The sequence below is a fragment of the Tachypleus tridentatus genome, chromosome 8 (assembly GCF_004210375.1).
Source record: "Tachypleus tridentatus isolate NWPU-2018 chromosome 8, ASM421037v1, whole genome shotgun sequence".
Classification (NCBI taxonomy): Eukaryota; Metazoa; Arthropoda; class Merostomata; order Xiphosura; family Limulidae; genus Tachypleus; species Tachypleus tridentatus.
This window is the reverse complement of record NC_134832.1, coordinates 136,306,459-136,324,889: the sequence shown is the minus strand read 5'-3', so window position 1 is coordinate 136,324,889 and position 18,431 is coordinate 136,306,459. Positions and strand designations below refer to the sequence as shown.

At 34.1% G+C, this 18,431-nt stretch overlaps 2 protein-coding genes across 2 annotated transcripts; both read left to right on the top strand.

The window, feature by feature from the left end:
- Window positions 1-2,210: 2,210 nt before the first annotated feature.
- LOC143224020 (glycoprotein 3-alpha-L-fucosyltransferase A-like) lies at window positions 2,211-3,074 on the top strand. Its single transcript, XM_076452483.1, has 2 exons — window positions 2,211-2,291; window positions 2,616-3,074. Exons 1-2 carry the CDS (start codon window positions 2,211-2,213, stop codon window positions 3,072-3,074), a joined length of 540 nt encoding a protein of 179 aa, XP_076308598.1.
- Window positions 3,075-6,757: 3,683 nt separating this feature from the next.
- Window positions 6,758-17,543, top strand: LOC143224019 (glycoprotein 3-alpha-L-fucosyltransferase A-like). The gene is made up of 2 exons (XM_076452482.1): window positions 6,758-6,945; window positions 16,736-17,543. Exons 1-2 carry the CDS (start codon window positions 6,758-6,760, stop codon window positions 17,541-17,543), a joined length of 996 nt encoding a protein of 331 aa, XP_076308597.1.
- Window positions 17,544-18,431: the final 888 nt, after the last annotated feature.

Here is an 18,431-nt window from a genome sequence, read left to right as displayed (position 1 = left end):
TCTTATCTTCTACAAAGTATTGGTTTGTTTTGAATTTCGCGCAAAGCTACTCGAGGGCTATCTAATCTAGCCGTCCCTAATTTAGCAGTGTAAGATTAGAGGGAAGGCAGCTAGTCATCACCACCCACCGCCAACTCTTGGGCTATTCTTTTACCAACGAATAGTGGGATTGACTGTAACATTATAACGCCCACACGGCTGAAATGGCGAGCAATGTTTGGTGTGACGTGGATTCGAACTCGCGACCCTCAGATAACGAGTCGAGTGCCTTAACCACCTGACCATGCTGGGCCAACTATAAAGTAAGTTGAGTAATTTGATTAGATGAGAAATTGATTGATTTTATCAGTTAACTTTTGGGCTGATCAAGAGTTTTGGTTTTGTTCTGTAAAACGTTTCTCAGAAACCTGTTTTTATGAAACCGTTGATGTTTTAAAATAAACCACAAATAAGTGTTAGAATTCATATTATCATTTCCGTCAATAGTGTAAAACAATAACAGTTTTGTAAGAACAGGTTTAAGAAGTCTTAAAATTAATATTATTAGTCAAAATAATTAAATTAAATGTTATTCATACTAATTTCATATTCATAGAATGCAAATAAACATTTTTTTAATTTTTGGTATTAGTACCTTTACCTACTCTACCCTACCCGTTACACCAAACATGCTTGTCCTTTCAGCCGTGGGGGCGTTATAATATGACGATCAATCCCACTATTCGATGCTAAAAGAGTAGCCCAGTAGTTGGCGGTGGGTGGTGATGACTGGTTGTCTTCCATATAGTCTTACACTGCCAAATTATGGACGGCTAGCGCAGATAGCCCTTGTGTAACTTTGCGCGAAATTCCAAAACAACAACAACAACAATTAAATTATTGTATTCAAGAAATTTCAGAGAGGAAGTTGTGAAACTTTCTTATTTTACAATGAACGAAGAAGGAAACAAATATGTTCACGAATTTTGAACACTTGTACAAATCATATAGTTATCTTTTCTATAAGGTTCTTCCATCGTTGTTCCTTTCTTCATTGGATGTATCTTAAGACATCAGACAAGCGGCCACTTTTCGACATCATCTTCTACTCGTGATAGCATCGCTACAGTTCCTCTGTCGGCCTGATTAATTGGAATTAATACAAAATAAGGAAAGAACTGCTTTTTTCTTAACTATCACTTAGTTGTTATTATTTCTTAAACTTTTTATTACTAAAATAATGATGTGAAAATTCAAGACAAAACCAAACGTACAGAAAGACGTTTCTTCCAGAAACACCAGGCAACCAGTTTTTATAACTGAACCGATTAATTTACCTTATTTAAATATATCTCTTCTAACTTGTGAAAGTTAATTTGTTGTAATTTACTAGATACAAATTAACAAAGTGGATTTTCGAGATTGAGAAACGTTAATAAAATGCAAAAATAAAAAAATAGCGGGCTGTAAGCCTTATTTAAGACATTTTTATTCAGATATGAATATATGAATTAATAAGTGTACGCCTACAGTGGTTCAGAGGTAAGTTTGAAAGCTTATAACGCAAAAATTGGATTTCGATACTTGTGTAGGCGCCGACAGACAATCAGTTGTGAAGCTTTCTGTTTAATAACATACGTCATAAATGTACATCTGTCACGTGACCTTCTACTGTATTACCTACTAATAATATCCTGTGAGTAACAACAGGTGGTGAAGATCAATGTTTTTTTAGATATATGTTACTAGAGTTAAGCATGTGCTAGGTATACAAACCAACCATCTACTGTGTGTCAATATTTAGTAAACGAAAGACCAGAGATCTCGTCTGCATTTTTCTTGTGTCTATCCGTGAATATACGTACAAACTTTTATTTGTTAAATTTGGGTTTCTCTCTGAGTAACTGTTTAGAAATGAAAGCTACCAGGCTGAACAGACGCTTTACGATTCTCTCTGTGTTATTGGGCATCACTTTGTTGTCAGTTGTTTTATTTAATGATAATTTGGAAAAGCTGCCTCTGAAACCTAATTCATTTTCAACGAAAACAAAAGATGATATTCAACTGAAACGTTTAGCTTCTGATTCTAAACGGTATATCATATCTGTTTGGATATCAAAATTGGAATTTCGAATTTTTAGAAAATCGCTTCAGTTGGACTTATTCTATGATAGAGGAAATTTTAGTTCTTGTGAATATAAAATTGCATTTTGAAGGAAGATAAAGCAAGTATGAACGATAGTGATGCTGTATTGATACCGTATCCTGAATTACAGCTTCCTCCAACAACCAACAGACGGCGTTCTGAGCAAGTATGGGTCTTTGGGCAAAAGATGGCCCTTTCTATCCACGACGAAATCGTTTTGGGAAATAAAATATCTAAATTCTATAAACTGGACAATTACGTATCGCAGAGACTCAGATATTATATATAAGGGGTACGGACAAGTTAAAAAAAAATCACGCCTAAAACAGTTCCAAGAAAGCATTGTTCCATTTGATGCCAGAAAAGATCGCTTGGTGGCGTGGTTTGTTTCGCACTGTCAAACTAAATCTCATCGTGAAGAGTATGTGTTAAAACTACGACAATATATTTCTGTAGATATTGTGGGCCCCTGTAATTTTCTAACTCTCAGTGCCTTCCTAAAATGAGCACAGATTGTTATAACTGGTTAGAAGAACATTATAAATTCTACCTAGCATTCGAAAATAAGATCTGTAAGGACTACATAAGTGAAAAATTCTTTGCCCCCTTGTCAAGGTATGTTGTACCAGTCGTATTAGGTGGTGGAGATTATTCCTCAATGGCTCCAAGTGGATCTTATATTGATGTGCGTGATTTCAAATCACCCAAGGACTTAGCCGATTTCCTTGACGTTTTGGACAGAAATGATTCGCTTTATAGTCAGTATTTTAAATGGAAAGAAGAGTATGACGTAATCCCACCTACTGCTATCGAGCACAGTTATTTATGTGAACTGTGTAAGAGAATGAACAATCAGGATATATTCAGAAAAGTGTATCCAGATATAAGGGCATGGTGGGAACGTGGAGGGTGTAACGCTCCCCTGGTGGTAAAATTGTACAAGAAGTGAGCTTAATTACTCATATTTAACTGTTCTATAAATTGACATTAGTAGAGGCTGTTAAGGTCTGTTCACAACGTACGTTGACAGACTGACATCGACTAGCTACAAGTGTCATAATTACGTCTTACCTTTTACGTTTGGACCTGTACATATATCTCAAAGTCTGTCTACGAACGACTAAGTAAACTCATAATTTCTCATTGAATCTTGTTAAACCAGTGTCAAAATGTACAATGACTGAACATTTTACGAGGATCTAGTCATGTGATGTGATGTACCAGATTATTTTTCTGAGCCTGAATTCAAGGATGTACTCATATTAGGGTAATTTTACAAGATAACGAGTAAGAACAAGGATCTCTTCAGCTTTAAATGGGACATGATAGTGGATGCGTGTCTAGCTAAAGCATAATTTTCAAATACCTTTTTCTTGCTTGACTGTTTAAAGACATCTGTTATTAAAGTCTATGAACAATATAAATAAAAAGGGAATACATATATAACTATTGGAGAAGATGTGGTTGCTAATTACTGGAAACTGACTGAAAGCAAATATGGTTTCATTTATTCACATTTCTCAACAGTGGTTAGGATACAAGTATCTTCAACTATACAGTATGATAGGTATAACAAAAAATGTCATATGGCAGATGAAAATCAGTCTGAAACCAACAGCCAGTAGGTTAACACGGTTTCAATGGTGCTTTTGTCACAAACTATACACAGTAAATGACTGAAAGCATGCTGTGTGATTTGAAGAGTTGCACTTCACTTTTCTTGTAGTTGCAGTAGAGTAAATATACGGAGAAAGCAATGAGACAATTAACCATGTTTATATTTTTTCGGTTGCACAAGCTGACGGAAATGGTGTAAGGGTGTGGGGCTATGGTAAGAGGAATAACATCTAGAGTGTTATTATTAATAACGTTGATATTACAATGTTGACTTTTCAGTCTGATGGAAAAGGAACCTTCCAAAGTAATGAAACAACAGATCTTTTATTCTCCAGATATGTTTTAAAAAGTATAACTCTGAATTTAGTCGTCTTTTTTTACGTTTTCTTTGTCAACGGCACTACTGTTTCCCAGTTTAATTGAGAAATCTTGGAATGAACTTCAACGTCACATTCTTCAGTGTCCGTGAATCAACTGCAGACCAAACTGGTTGAGTTTGGAAATGAAATGCTTGAATGGAAAACATTGTGAAAACTGTGATGATCTTTACGAGGGGAAATCGATTATCTGTGTAAACGATTGTGATATTTCAAGGTACTAAGGGTCATAAAAAATCATAAAAGTTAATGTGTAAATACTTACAAATATTAGCAGGTCACTGAAGTTTCTCCGACGAAACGAAGACGTGTAATACATTGTTATAGAACCAGTAAAATTACTCAATGGTAAATTTCAAGCCCTTTAAGCTTGATGTATTGATTAACGATGGAATGTGACAGGTAAGGCCTTGTGGTCGCATTGTTAAACAAATGCAACAATATATAAGTTATCTGTAAATTCAAAGGCTTAACGCTCAACAAAGACTTCCAATGGAACCTTTGTGTCATTATCTAAGCAATCTGTGATTCTTGTAATGTTTTTCCAATCCTCCACTGAACTTAGTTACAATTTTTATTTTAAATTTCTAAGATTAAGTTAAACTTGGTACGAAAGTAAATAATACTGACCTTAACTTGATTCAATGAGCTAGTAATAGTAATGTTATATGATCTGATTTTTTAAAAAAAACGCTGGAACTTCCTTCTAAAGGATAATAAATTTCTAACGTCCACGCATGAGAACACTATTGTAATGTTCTTAGATAACTCGTAACGTTTCAGAAATGGCTTTAGTTTGTTTGTTATTGAGCACAAAGCTATACAATAGACTATTAGTGCTGTTCCCACCATTAGTATCAAAGTCCTGTTTTTAGGGTTATAAGGCGTGATATTTACCGATGTCGCACTAAAGAGGACGGATAGAAAGGAAATAATAATTGTAAAATGTGCAATAAACAGAGCGCACCGGAATCAAAAGAATATATATATAGATAGATACACATCTCGAATTTGTTAATTGTCCTAAACCACGTCTCTTGAATGCAGCAGACAATAAATGTGCAATTTAAATCAAGTGGAGTAACAATGAGCGTTTTACTAGCAACAAACCTATCGGTTAAATCTGTAATAATTTCTATGAAAGGAAACTCGTGTAAACCTGGTTGTTAGAACACGTCTGAATGTCTAAAAAAATAGTAGCTTTAAATATTTTGCGTCTGTTTTACTGTTATTAATAGAAAATAAATTAAATAAGATCAATTGGATCATTTTGATCTACAATTAATCAATCCAAAATGTTTTCTGTATTTGTTTGTTTGTTTATAATTTTGGTATATTGAAAACTCATAAAGTTACTTGAAAATTTGCGATAAAAATAATTTATGTACCAAAAGTAACACTAAACGTTCGCGTGTTATCAAACAAGGTATTTCAGTAACTACTATTTACAATGATTCACCTAACTTAATAGCTCGTGATTATTTACAGAGAATATTATTAACCAACGTTATTTAGCTGCTTCACTGAGAAAGAGGACTGGATGTTTCAAGATGTTAATTAATAATATTCAGTTTTGACACTTTATGATGTAGCTGTCACAAATATTGGCTTGGATGTTTTAAAATAAGTAATTAGCACATTTCTGTGTTTTACACTGCTAATATATCTTTAAAATATGCACTTCAATTTCGAAGCAGCTAAATAACGCGCGAAGAAAGATAAATTATAGTATTAAATGTATATTTAACCTCATATAGTACAGATGTACCGCGTACACCACCACGTGTGTTATAGAACGAAGTTATGGTATTTTGCTGTTAAACATCAGACGTATTGTTGGTGCTATATTTAGTACTAAGACAGATGGTGTATGGTAAATATCTCAATAGAGTACAACCGTAAGACTTCAAGTTGTATTTCAATTACGAATATAATTAGCCACCATATACTAAAATACAATTATTAAAGAAAACTAATATTCATTTTAAAGCTGTATTAATTAATTAATTCGAGTTTTAATTCGTGGTCCCTGGTACTTTTTTTAATACAATTATTGTTATTGTCAGTGGTGTTTTATGGAATTCATCGATGTCTTATTTCTTGAGAAAAATTGAACAAAGAGTTTTTTTGAGAAACAAGAAAAATGATTAAAATGTAGACGTAACACAAAGAAAGTTTCATACAGTTCTGAAAATACGTAAGTACACGGAAATCGATCTTCTGTTGAATAGAAGAAGTCAAACTAATTTACATCATTCAGCTTTGTGTTCCGTAGACATAAGTCTCTCTACAATTTCATCAACGTGTGATTATTTCGTTATACTTTCGGAAATTTCCACTCCTCGTCAGTAACCCTAAACACAACCAAGAGAAGAGAAGGGAGAAAACACGTTTAAAATTAACTGACCCCAAGCCGACGCTTAGGGGCAGCTATAATGGGGTGCTCAGAAATTTTCTTTCTCTCTTCTCCACGCATGGTTTGTATGTTAAGTTAGGCTTCGTGAGAAAAAAAGAAAAAATATACATACATACGCACGGAGTTTGATTGAGTCACGATTCAGTAAAATAGTAAGCAAGCAAACAGCGGCGGAAAACCGACGACTGACTCTGGCGACTATCACAAAATTCAACGGGCGATATGGGACTTAGGGTCCTTCAAGGTGGCGGAGGATCTGTAAATCCTATGGCAAAATTTTATGTGGGGAAAACGGGAGAATCCCAAGAAAACCGACTTTCCCTACCTGGTTCCAATATTACCAGACAGTGTCCTGAGATAGTGAACTTGATGAAGGAAAGGAGGAATTTGAGAACTGTTTCATCACCCAGGTCAATATTTTGAAAATTTGACTTGGTGAAAAGGTTACGGAATCAGGGTTATGGACATGACGAGATTCGAATGATACGACGTGATCAGTGCCAGAGTCTGGACTGGCTGAGTTCGATACTAGAGGTGAATGGTGGGTTGACTTTAGCGGACGAGAAAGGAATAGATTCCTGCAGGTGACTGGTTTGGGCATCGATGGGTGTGGGTTGGAATGACAGTTGAGTCTGAGTGCTTTTCTTTCTTCTCGCTGTAGTCGTTTGATTAGACTGCTCCTTAGTTGACTTGGACAGGAGGCTGTCTTCGGCGTTGGTTAGAGTTGTTTTTCGTCAGTAAAATGAGTAAAAAGGCATTATTGGAAGGTGACGTTTTGGTCGGCGGCGGGCTTGATTTTGAAGTATGTTAGGTGACAGGCTTGTTAAACTGAAGTGGTGGTCTTCGGCGAGGCTGTTCGGCTCTTTAATGGAAGAAATGCAGAAAACAACCGTGGGTAATAATAATAATAATAATAATAAATTTATTAAGCAATAAATTAGACACAAAAATCAAATATCATTATAAAACCATCAACAAAGAGTTACTCGTCCTGTGATGGTTAAACACATAAAATGTAAAATCAAAACTTACAAAATCAATGTAAAGTTCCCAGAATATTATCATCAGTATTTACAGATCCATTGTTTTAAGTATTTCTTTTGATTAACACGATTAATAGAAGATCTTATACTATAAGGAATAAAATTATGAATACGAGGTGCCAAATAAAGATATTGATGAAGTGTAACTGTTTTACGTGAGATTGTGGGTACATTAATTGGAAAAAAGATTGAAGTCGTGTAAAAAATATGAAGTGACTTAAAAGGCCTATTAAAAGAAACATGCAATGTAGATAAAGCTAAAAAAATATAAATAAAGTTTATCATATGAAAGGGGAGTTAAATTTACTGAAATCGGTATCAAGCCTATGAATAAAAATAGAGAGAAAACACTTTTTTTGCAACTTGTGAATAGGAATTAAAAGTCTTATATGTGCCACCCAAATTGAAATACAATATTGTAAGAAAGATTGAAAGAGAGCATAATATACACTTAACAAAATATGATAAGGAGCACAATGACTAAGTTCAAAATTAGCATAGAACTATATTTTAATTTATTAACTAAAAAATTAATATGAAATTGCCAATTTAATTTTCGATCTAAAATAATTCCTAAAATTTAACAGAGGAAACTTGAGTCAATTTGGGACACTTACAATTAGGGGTAAGTATAACAATCACTAGAATGATAAAAAATAGAAGGAAAAGCTGGAATACACCATAAAGGTTAAACTGAAGAAGAAAAGATTTAGATATATTTAAGGATAAGTCATTACAGAAAAGCCAATTTTAATTTTATTAAGATCACTAGAAATAATGGCTTCATTAATTAGATTTGGCTTACTATAAACAACAACAATATCATCGGCATAGGCTTGGATATCTCAAAAACTGTTGGTAGAATATCATTTATATAATGAGAAATAATAAAGGCCCAGAACAGAACCTTGTGGTACTCCAACATTAATTGTAAGCCAATCACTATAATTATTATGGATCAAACTGATTGCTTTCTATTGTGAAAGTAAGAAAAAACAATCAAAAACAATGCCTCTAAAACCATAATAAGATAATTTATTTAACAATATTTTATGATTAACAGAATCAAAAGCTTTGGCTAAGTCAAGAAAAACAGCAATTGGATGAAGATCAGAATCCAAAGCTGTAATACTCCCACAAGTTTAGCAACAGCAACCTCCGTTTCAAGCCCAGGCCGAAAGCCAAATTGAGAAGAGACAAAACTGAATGTCTATCAAGAAATGAGTAAAATTTAATCTTCATAGATTTTTCAAATAGTTTGAGAAATGTATAAGGAAAATAGGTCTATAATTCGTAAAATCAGAAATATTACCAGATTTATAAATAGGAATGACCAGAGTAATGCTTTTTTTTTAGAATAGGTTATCACCTTCATGAAATGGGTGGATAGGCCTGTGATCTGGATTGGATTTGATGAACAGCATTTAGTTTGGATGTGGTAGCTGCTTCCAGCGAGTTTTGGATGTCGAATGGGAAATAGATGGATAAATGTCTCCAAGGAAGACAGACAACAGGTTAGTTGGGATTTTCGTGGTGGAGTACCACACATTAATCTGATATTCCACGGTTTACATTAATAAATAAGGTCGTCCATGGAGGAACGCTGGAGAAATACACCGCCACTTCGAAGGATCCTGATTTTCCTCGGGTCAACGGTTACATCTGGTTTATAACGGTCAATAAACGTAGCGATTTGTTGATGGGCGAAATCAAGGGGTAATTCGTCAAGAATTAAAATCACGGGAAACATCTTGACAGAGAAAATTCGTACGTCTGAAAAGCTAGGCAAATACCAGTCTCAAATACGAATCAATATCAAAATATCCAGAACCAAAGATAGATCAGCTGGATCTATATCATAGTCAAAAATATCAAAACTGGTGCGATCGTGTTTTTAGTCACTATAAAAAAAAAAGCTAAGTATTAGATTGGGAACTGAAGAAAAGTGTCATTGGCCCAATTACAATTTTCACATTATATAACAATGACAGATAAAATAAATAAATTTAATAATTCGAAAATTGCTTAGTCTACAAGTCTAAAGATGATAAATTATATTGTTAAACCTTCTGTTGAGTAAAGGAGCGTAAACTGTGTGATTCATCCTTGTGTTGTCTGTAAGATGGTAAACTGTGTGATTCATCCTTGTGTTGTCTGTAAGATGGTAAACTGTGTCATTAATCTTTGTGTTGTGTGTAAGATGGTAAACTGTGTGATTCATCCTTGTGTTGTCTGTAAGATGGTAAACTGTGTCATTAATCTTTGTGTTGTGTGTGTATCATTCAACTTAGTATTGAGTACAAAAAAGCCAATAAAGGAAGGCAAACTTTATCATCCACCGTTATGTTGGATAAAAGAATGTTAAGCTGTATCATTCAATCTTATATGTAATAAAGGAGGATAAACTACATCATTCAGCCCTGTGTTCCACAAAAGATGGTAAACTACATTACGCAACATTGTGTTGAGTATACAAAGGCAAATATTCTAAATTACTGTGTTTGCTTTATAAATATTGTATGAGATTTACTTAAATATGTTCTCTGATTTGTTATTCAAAAAGATTTCATGTAGGTGTCCGCTTGTTGACCAAAACATTTTGTGATAGGACTAAAACCACTGTGAACAAAAAGTATAATGTAACGATCCACGTGAAAGGTTATCTGTTCAGTGCTTTTTAAGGGCAGTAGGTCATAACAGCACCAGTAACAATGAAAAGTAAAAAAGAACTTTTAATAAACAAAAATCACAATCACGTAATTTTTTTCTAGTTGTTGCCTTTGTTATTAGAGCATTTTTTCAAGTTTTGATTTCAAAGTCCTGTTAGAATGGAAGTTTTTTATCCAAAACGAACCTCAGACTCTGGATAGAGCAGACTGATTTTCAGATGTGTTGTGAAAAATAAAAGTAGGAAATTATGTTGAAATACAGAAGGCAATGAAGTGTTATTGTATGACTAATGTTCCCCGCTAGTAGAGCGGTGTGTCTCCGGATTTACAAGCCTCAAATCAGGGTTCGATTCCCTCGGTGGGTTGAGCAGATAACCTTTGTGGCTTTGCTATACGAAAAACACACACACATTATGACTAATACGATAATTTTGTATAACGTAATCTAATTTTTTAAAAGAAAATTGGTAATCCTGTTGAAAACAGTTGCGAACTTGTTCCTGTAGAAAACTTTGAATCGTTTTTTGTTAAGTAGAGAAATTACAGAAACAGTGCAGAGAGTGCTTGATGAAACATGAGTTCCAGGAAAATAATACTGTATTTAATATAAGAAGGCAGGGGTTGGTGCGAGTGGATAACAGTCTTTAATATTAGTGGAGAACTATGTCACGACCCATCTGAAGACAGATTTGTTCAGTAAGGGTTATTGTTACTTATTATTAAGTGCAAACTTCGCAAAGGACTATCGGTGCTCTGCCCACCACGTATGTCAAAAACCCGGTTTCTTTAGTATAAGCCCCGCAAACATACTGCTGTGCTATTGTGGGGCAATAGGGGTTGAATCCTTGATAATTTAGGTGGTTGATCTTTGGTTTTAGAGTACTACTTTGAGCTGGGAGATACCAGATTATTATAAAGTATGTACATTTGTGGAAATAGTTTTAGAAAAATGAGAATAAATACTTTTATTCGTTCGTATTGTTTTTAAACTGAATAACTTTGAATAAAGACATTAAACAGTGAAAAGAAAATAATAAATTTATAAATCAAATTTTTAAAACAAAATAAATTACTACATGTATTGTAAATTATCTTCATATTATATGTCAGATTTTCAATATGGACTGGAATTCTTTTACAGTAGGTGTCTGTGACTTGTTAGTGATAAATGTCAACAATAAACAGAGAACACACAATCCATTTGTTTGAAAATAGTATATTCAAAATAAGCCAAACGTATGTACAAAACTTCCTTACATTAATGTTTATTAGAGTTGTATCCATAACTTTGAATAACTGTCTCCTTTTATAATATTGTTGAAATATTGTTTATCAAGAGATAATGATAAGGAAGACTCCTAGAAAATGCAGCGTGACAACAAGTCGTTCTGTCAATCAAGGACGTGACTTACCCACTCAGAACATCAAAGCAATTAATTAATTTGATAGTTTCTAATAAATTAGGGAATTAAAGTACTCTAAGTCAATGTAAAATGATTGAAGTGAGCAGCCGCATTTCTAAGTTCAGTGTTATGGAAAGAACAAGACCCCTACGGTCATGAAACTTTGTAATCTGATATTCAGGAAATATATTTATGGTCAAAAAAGGAATATAAAAGACATGAGTTCAAATGAAATGAATGACCAGAAGTTGTGCTATTGCCTGTTATTGAGCACATAGTTACATAACAGGCTGCTTGAGTTATGTCCATCACAAGTATCAAAACTCAGTATTAGGCACTATAAGCCTTCAGATTTACTGTTGTGCAAATGGAGGGGTTCGGGTAGATGTAACAGAGAGAACGAATAAACTAAGAGAAGCGAAGGAAGAAAGTGATAAGCTACCAATAAGAAACACAACCTATTTTTAAATCTATGTGCCATGGATTATTGTAATAAACGGTAATGTATTATTTTACATTAGTATGAATCAACTTTTGAGAGAAATAAGTACAACCTAAATGAAGTTTATGAACGAAAGAAGGGAGAAAGAAGTGCAAATACAGCACAATCGTAACAAATTAATGTCAAAGTAATGGTAACAGACGTTTATTATTTTAATCAAAGACAACAAAATTTTATATAAAAAAATTGTGTTAGTCTACGTTTCAAGTGCGAACCTTTACCCTTAATTTTTAAGTGCATTTCTAATATTCTAATTCTGCCGCTTTAACAGCTGTTCATATCAAGAGAGTTTAAATTTAACAGTTTTTTTACACCTATATCCAAAAATGTCAAGCCTTTCCGGATAACTTAAATATACTTAAACCTGATATCATTTAGCAACTTATCTGCACACTTCCAAGTATTTTGAGGTTTTTTCTATAAAAGGGGACTAAATATGTGTGCATAATTCATTAATTGGGGTCTAGCACAACAGAATATCTCACAAGACTGACATGGGACGCACTTGTGTTATAGCTCCTAAAGTCTAGCACAAAAGCATATCTCACAGGACTGATATAAGACGTACCTGGTGTATAGTTCCTAATGTATAGCACGACAGCATGTTTCATAAGACTAACATGGTATATACCTGGTGTATACTATTTATTTAATTATGTTTATTGCGACATGCGAGTTAATTTTGGTTAACTCAATAGCAAGACTGTTTGCTTACCGCGCCATCTAACGGTTAAGTATAAATGTTACTAATAAATCGTGTTGGACATAAGTTAGCATGAATTTAAATGTATTTTTCGTTCCTTCTGCTCTAAAAATGCATATTCAAGATCATGGTTTGTTTGTTTTAAACTTGCGTGAGAAGCAAACGTTTTACTACGCCTAATGACGAAGTCGAAACAATCTCACCACTTTGCAGTTCAATATTTCATTTCGACAAATTCAGGGTGTATTGTCTGAAACTCGTGAATACATTAAAAGATATACAGTCAAAACTTGTAGGTGTGCGACATGTTGTTAAATTATTATTTGACGTAATCGTAGGTGATCTAATTTTGTTGCAACTTTTCAGTGTTTAAAGATAAATGTGTACAAATATGAATGACTTAATAGGATTTTAGCCTGTAAGTGTATCTCTTAACACTTCTTCTCGCCCGCGTCGCGCTAAACATGCTCGCCCTCCCAGCCGTGGGGGTGTATAATGTGACGGTCAATCCCACTATTCGTTGGTAAAAGAGTAGCCCAAGAGTTGGCGGTGGGTGGTGATGACTAGCTGCCTTCCCTCTAGTCTTACACTGTAGAATTAGGGACGACTAGGGCAAATAGCCGTCGAGTAGCTTTGCTTGAAATTCAAAAACGAACTTAATCCATAAAAAGAGAAGTATATGCTGCCATCTGTTGAATGATACAACAAAATCTTAGGGTCAAAAAGTGTTATAATTAATACTACTAGCGGAAATGAATGCGTTTAAATATTTATTCGTTTTTATTTCTGATTTTCAAGTTGATAAAACTTTTAAAATAAAAGCCGTTATTACCCGTGCGACGAAAAATCTAATTTGAAATAACGTCAAAATTATTATTTTGCTGCACGGTTAATAACGACTTTGATTTAAAAACAAAAACACATCGTAGGCAATGATGCAAAATTTTCTCAATTATTGTACAAAAAATCATTTTGAACGAGCATAGAAGTTAGAGGTAAACAATATTTTCCGTCACGTTTAACTAGCTCTTAATAAAAGTTGTTAAAGATTTATAGCATAGATATATTATTATATAGAATTATACACGGATTTTGTCTACGTTAAAACATTTTTACTTGCATGTTTTCGGCTTTCTTTCCGAGGTCTTAATAAGGGCAACAATATTCTCAGCAATAAAAATTTTAACTGTGGAACTCTGTTTTAAAATATCTATATTGACAAAATAGTAATAATATTACTATTATAGAATATAAATAAATTGATTCTATCTAATAAGTAAGCCATACTCGAAGTTAAATACAAAGGTACACAGTGTGTTATCTGTTCTCTGCCCACCATAAGTATCAAACGCTGAGTTTTTGCGCTGTAAGTCCGTAGACATGACGATGTGTCACTGGGAGGCGAAACGTAAGTGTAATCATAGGTATAATGTAGAGAAAAAATAAAGGGTTGTTTTTCGTTGTGTAAATAGTACATCAAAACCACTTAGATCCCGTGTTTGTGCAAGTTTCTAAACATTGTCTTTCATTCTGAACTACAAAGTATTGGTTTGTTTTGAATTTCGCGCAAAGCTACTCGAGGGCTATCTAATCTAGCCGTCCCTAATTTAGCAGTGTAAGACTAGAGGGAAGGCAGCTAGTCATCACCACCCACCGCCAACTCTTGGGCTATTCTTTTACCAACGAATAGTGGGATTGACTGTAACATTATAACGTCCACACGGCTGAAAGGGCGAGCAATGTTTGGTGTAACGTTGATTCCAACTCGCTACCCTCAGATAACGAGTCGAGTGCCTTAACCACCTGACCATGCTGGGCCAACTATAAAGTAAGTTGAGTAATTTGATTAGATGAGAAATTGATTGATTTTATCAGTTAACTTTTGGGCTGATCAAGAGTTTTGGTTTTGTTCTGTAAAACGTTTCTCAGAAACCTGTTTTTATGAAACCGTTGATGTTTTTAAAATAAACCACAAATAAGTGTTAGAATTCATATTATCATTTCCGTCAATAGTGTAAAACAATAACAGTTTTGTAAGAACAGGTTTAAGAAGTCTTAAAATTAATATTATTAGTGAAAATAATTAACTTAAATGTTATTCATACTAATTTCATATTCATAGAATGCAAATAAACATTTTTTTTAATTTTTGGTATTAGTACCTTTACCTACTCTACCCTACCCGTTACACCAAACATGCTTGTCCTTTCAGCCGAGGGGGCGTTATAATATGACGATCAATCCCACTATTCGATGCTAAAAGAGTAGCCCAGTAGTTGGCGGTGGGTGGTGATGACTGGTTGTCTTCCATATAGTCTTACACTGCCAAATTATGGACGGCTATCGCAGATAGCCCTTGTGTAACTTTGCGTGAAATTCAAAATGAACAAACTTTACCCTGCCACGGGGGTCACGAGGAAATCTCTATAAAAGTTGACCATATGTACATGATTACCCCCTGCTCCGTATAAATCTCGGTGACCTTGTGGTGAAAAGTAGCTCAGAATGACAATTTAGTTTCCACTCGATTGCTGTGTGTGGTTTCTAATACCTGTCCTCATCACAGAAGGTTTGTTCCGTAAGGATGGTCATAGAGCTAGGCTGTCAGAAGTAACGTCTATTAAATTATTGTATTCAAGAAATTTCAGAGAGGAAGTTATGAAACTTTCTTATTTTACAATGAACGAAGAAGGAAACAAATATGTTCACGAATTTTGAACACTTGTACAAATCATATAGTTATCTTTTCTATAAGGTTCTTCCATCGTTGTTTCTTTCTTCATTGGATGTATCTTAAGACTTCAGACAAGCGGTTGGAAGCCACTTTTCGACACCATCTTCTACTCGTGATAGCATCGCTACAGTTCCTCTGTCGGCCTGGTTAATTGGAATTAATACAAAATAAGGAAATAACTGCTTTTTTCTTAACTATCACTTAGTTGTTATTATTTCTTAAACTTTTTATTACTAAAATAATGATGTGAAAATTCAAGACAAAACCAAACGTACAGAAAGACGTTTCTTCCAGAAACACCAGGCAACCAGTTTTTATAACTGAACCGATTAATTTACCTTATTTAAATATATCTCTTCTAACTTGTGAAAGTTAATTTGTTGTATTTTATTAGATACAAATTAACAAAGTGGATTTTCGAGATTGAGAAACGTTAATAAAATGCAAAAAAAAAAAAAAATAGCGGTCTGTAAGCCTTATTTAAGACATTTTCATTCAGATATGAATATATGAATTAATAAGTGTACGCCTACAGAGGTTCAGAGGTAAGTCTGAAAGCTTATAACGCAAAAATTGGATTTCGATACTTGTGTAGGCGCCGACAGACAATCAGTTGTGAAGCTTTCTGTTTAATAACATACGTCATAAATGTACATCTGTCACGTGACCTTCTACTGTATTACCTACTAATAATATCCTGTGAGTAACAACAGGTGGTGAAGATCCAATGTTTTTTTAGATATATGTTACTAGAGTTAAACATGTGCTAGGTATACAAACCAACCATCTACTGTGTGTCAATATTTTGTAAACGAAAGACCAAAGATCTCGTCTGCATTTTTCTTGTGTCTATCCGTGAATCATATGTACATACTTTTATTTGTTAAATTTGGGTTTCTCTCTGAGTAACTGTTTAGAAATGAAAGCTACCAGGCTGAACAGACGCTTTACGATTCTCTCTGTGTTATTGGGCATCACTTTGTTGTCAGTTGTTTTATTTAATGATAATTTGGAAAAGCTGCCTCTGAAACCTAATTCATTTTCAACGAAAACAAAAGATGATATTCAACTGAAACACTTAGCTTCTGATTCTAAACGGTATATCATATCTGTTTGGATATCAAAATTGGAATTTCGAATTTTTAGAAAATCGCTTCAGTTGGACTTATTCTACGATAGAGGAAATTTTAGTTCTTGTGAATATAAAAATTGCATTTTGAAGGAAGATAAAGCAAGTATGAACGATAGTGATGCTGTATTGATACCGTATCCTGAATTACAGCTTCCTCCAACAACCAACAGACGGCGTTCTGAGCAAGTATGGGTCTTTTGGGCAAAAGATGGCCCTTTCTATCCACGACGAAATCGTTTTTGGGAAATAAAATATCTAAATTCTATAAACTGGACAATTACGTATCGCAGAGACTCAGATATTATATATAAGGGGTACGGACAAGTTAAAAAAAAATCACGCCTAAAACAGTTCCAGGAAAGCATTGTTCCATTTGATGCCAGAAAAGATCGCTTGGTGGCGTGGTTTGTTTCGCACTGTCAAACTAAATCTCATCGTGAAGAGTATGTGTTAAAACTACGACAATATATTTCTGTAGATATTGTGGGCCCCTGTAATTTTTCTAACTCTCAGTGTCTTCCTAAAAGGAGCACAGATTGTTATAACTGGTTAGAAGAACATTATAAATTCTACCTAGCATTCGAAAATAAGATCTGTAAGGACTACATAAGTGAAAAATTCTTTGCCCCCTTGTCAAGGTATGTTGTACCAGTCGTATTAGGTGGTGGAGATTATTCCTCAATGGCTCCAAGTGGATCTTATATTGATGTGCGTGATTTCAAATCACCCAAGGACTTAGCCGATTTCCTTGACGTGTTGGACAGATATATTCAGAAAAGTGTATCCAGATATAAGGGCATGGTGGGAACGTGGAGGGTGTAACGCTCCCTGGTGGTAAAATTGTACAAGAAGTGAGCTTAATTACTCATATTTAACTGCTCTATAAATTGACATTAGTAGAGGCTGTTAAGGTCTTTTCACAACGTACGTTGACAGACTGACATCGACTAGCTACAAGTGTCATAATTACGTCTTACCTTTTACGTTTGGACCTGTACATATATCTCAAAGTCTGTCTACGAACGACTAAGTAAACTCATAATTTCTCATTGAATCTTGTTAAACCAGTGTCAAAATGTACAATGACTGAACATTTTACGAGGATCTAGTCATGTGATGTGATGTACCAGATTATTTTTCTGAGCCTGAATTCAAGGATGTACTCATATTAGGGTAATTTTACAAGATAACGAGTAAGAACAAGGATCTCTTCAGCTTTAAATGGGACATGATAGTGGATGCGTGTCTAGCTAAAGCATAATTTTCAAATACCTTTTTCTTGCTTGACTGTTTAAAGACATCTGTTATTAAAGTCTATGAACAATATAAATACAAAGGAAATACATATATAACTATTGGAGAAGATGTGGTTGCTAATTACTGGAAACTGACTGAAAGCAAATATGGTTTCATTTATTCACATTTCTCAACAGTGGTTAGGATACAAGTATCTTCAACTATCCAGTATGATAGGTATAACAAAAAAAATGTCATATGGCAGATGAAAATCAGTCTGAAACCAACAGCCAGTAGGTTAACACGGTTTCAATGGTGCTTTTGTCACAAACTATACACAGTAAATGACTGGAAGCATGCTGTGTGATTTGAAGAGTTGCACTTCACTTTTCTTGTAGTTGCAGTAAAGTAAATATACGGAGAAAGCAATGAGACAATTAACCATGTTTATATTTTTTCGGTTGCACAAGCTGA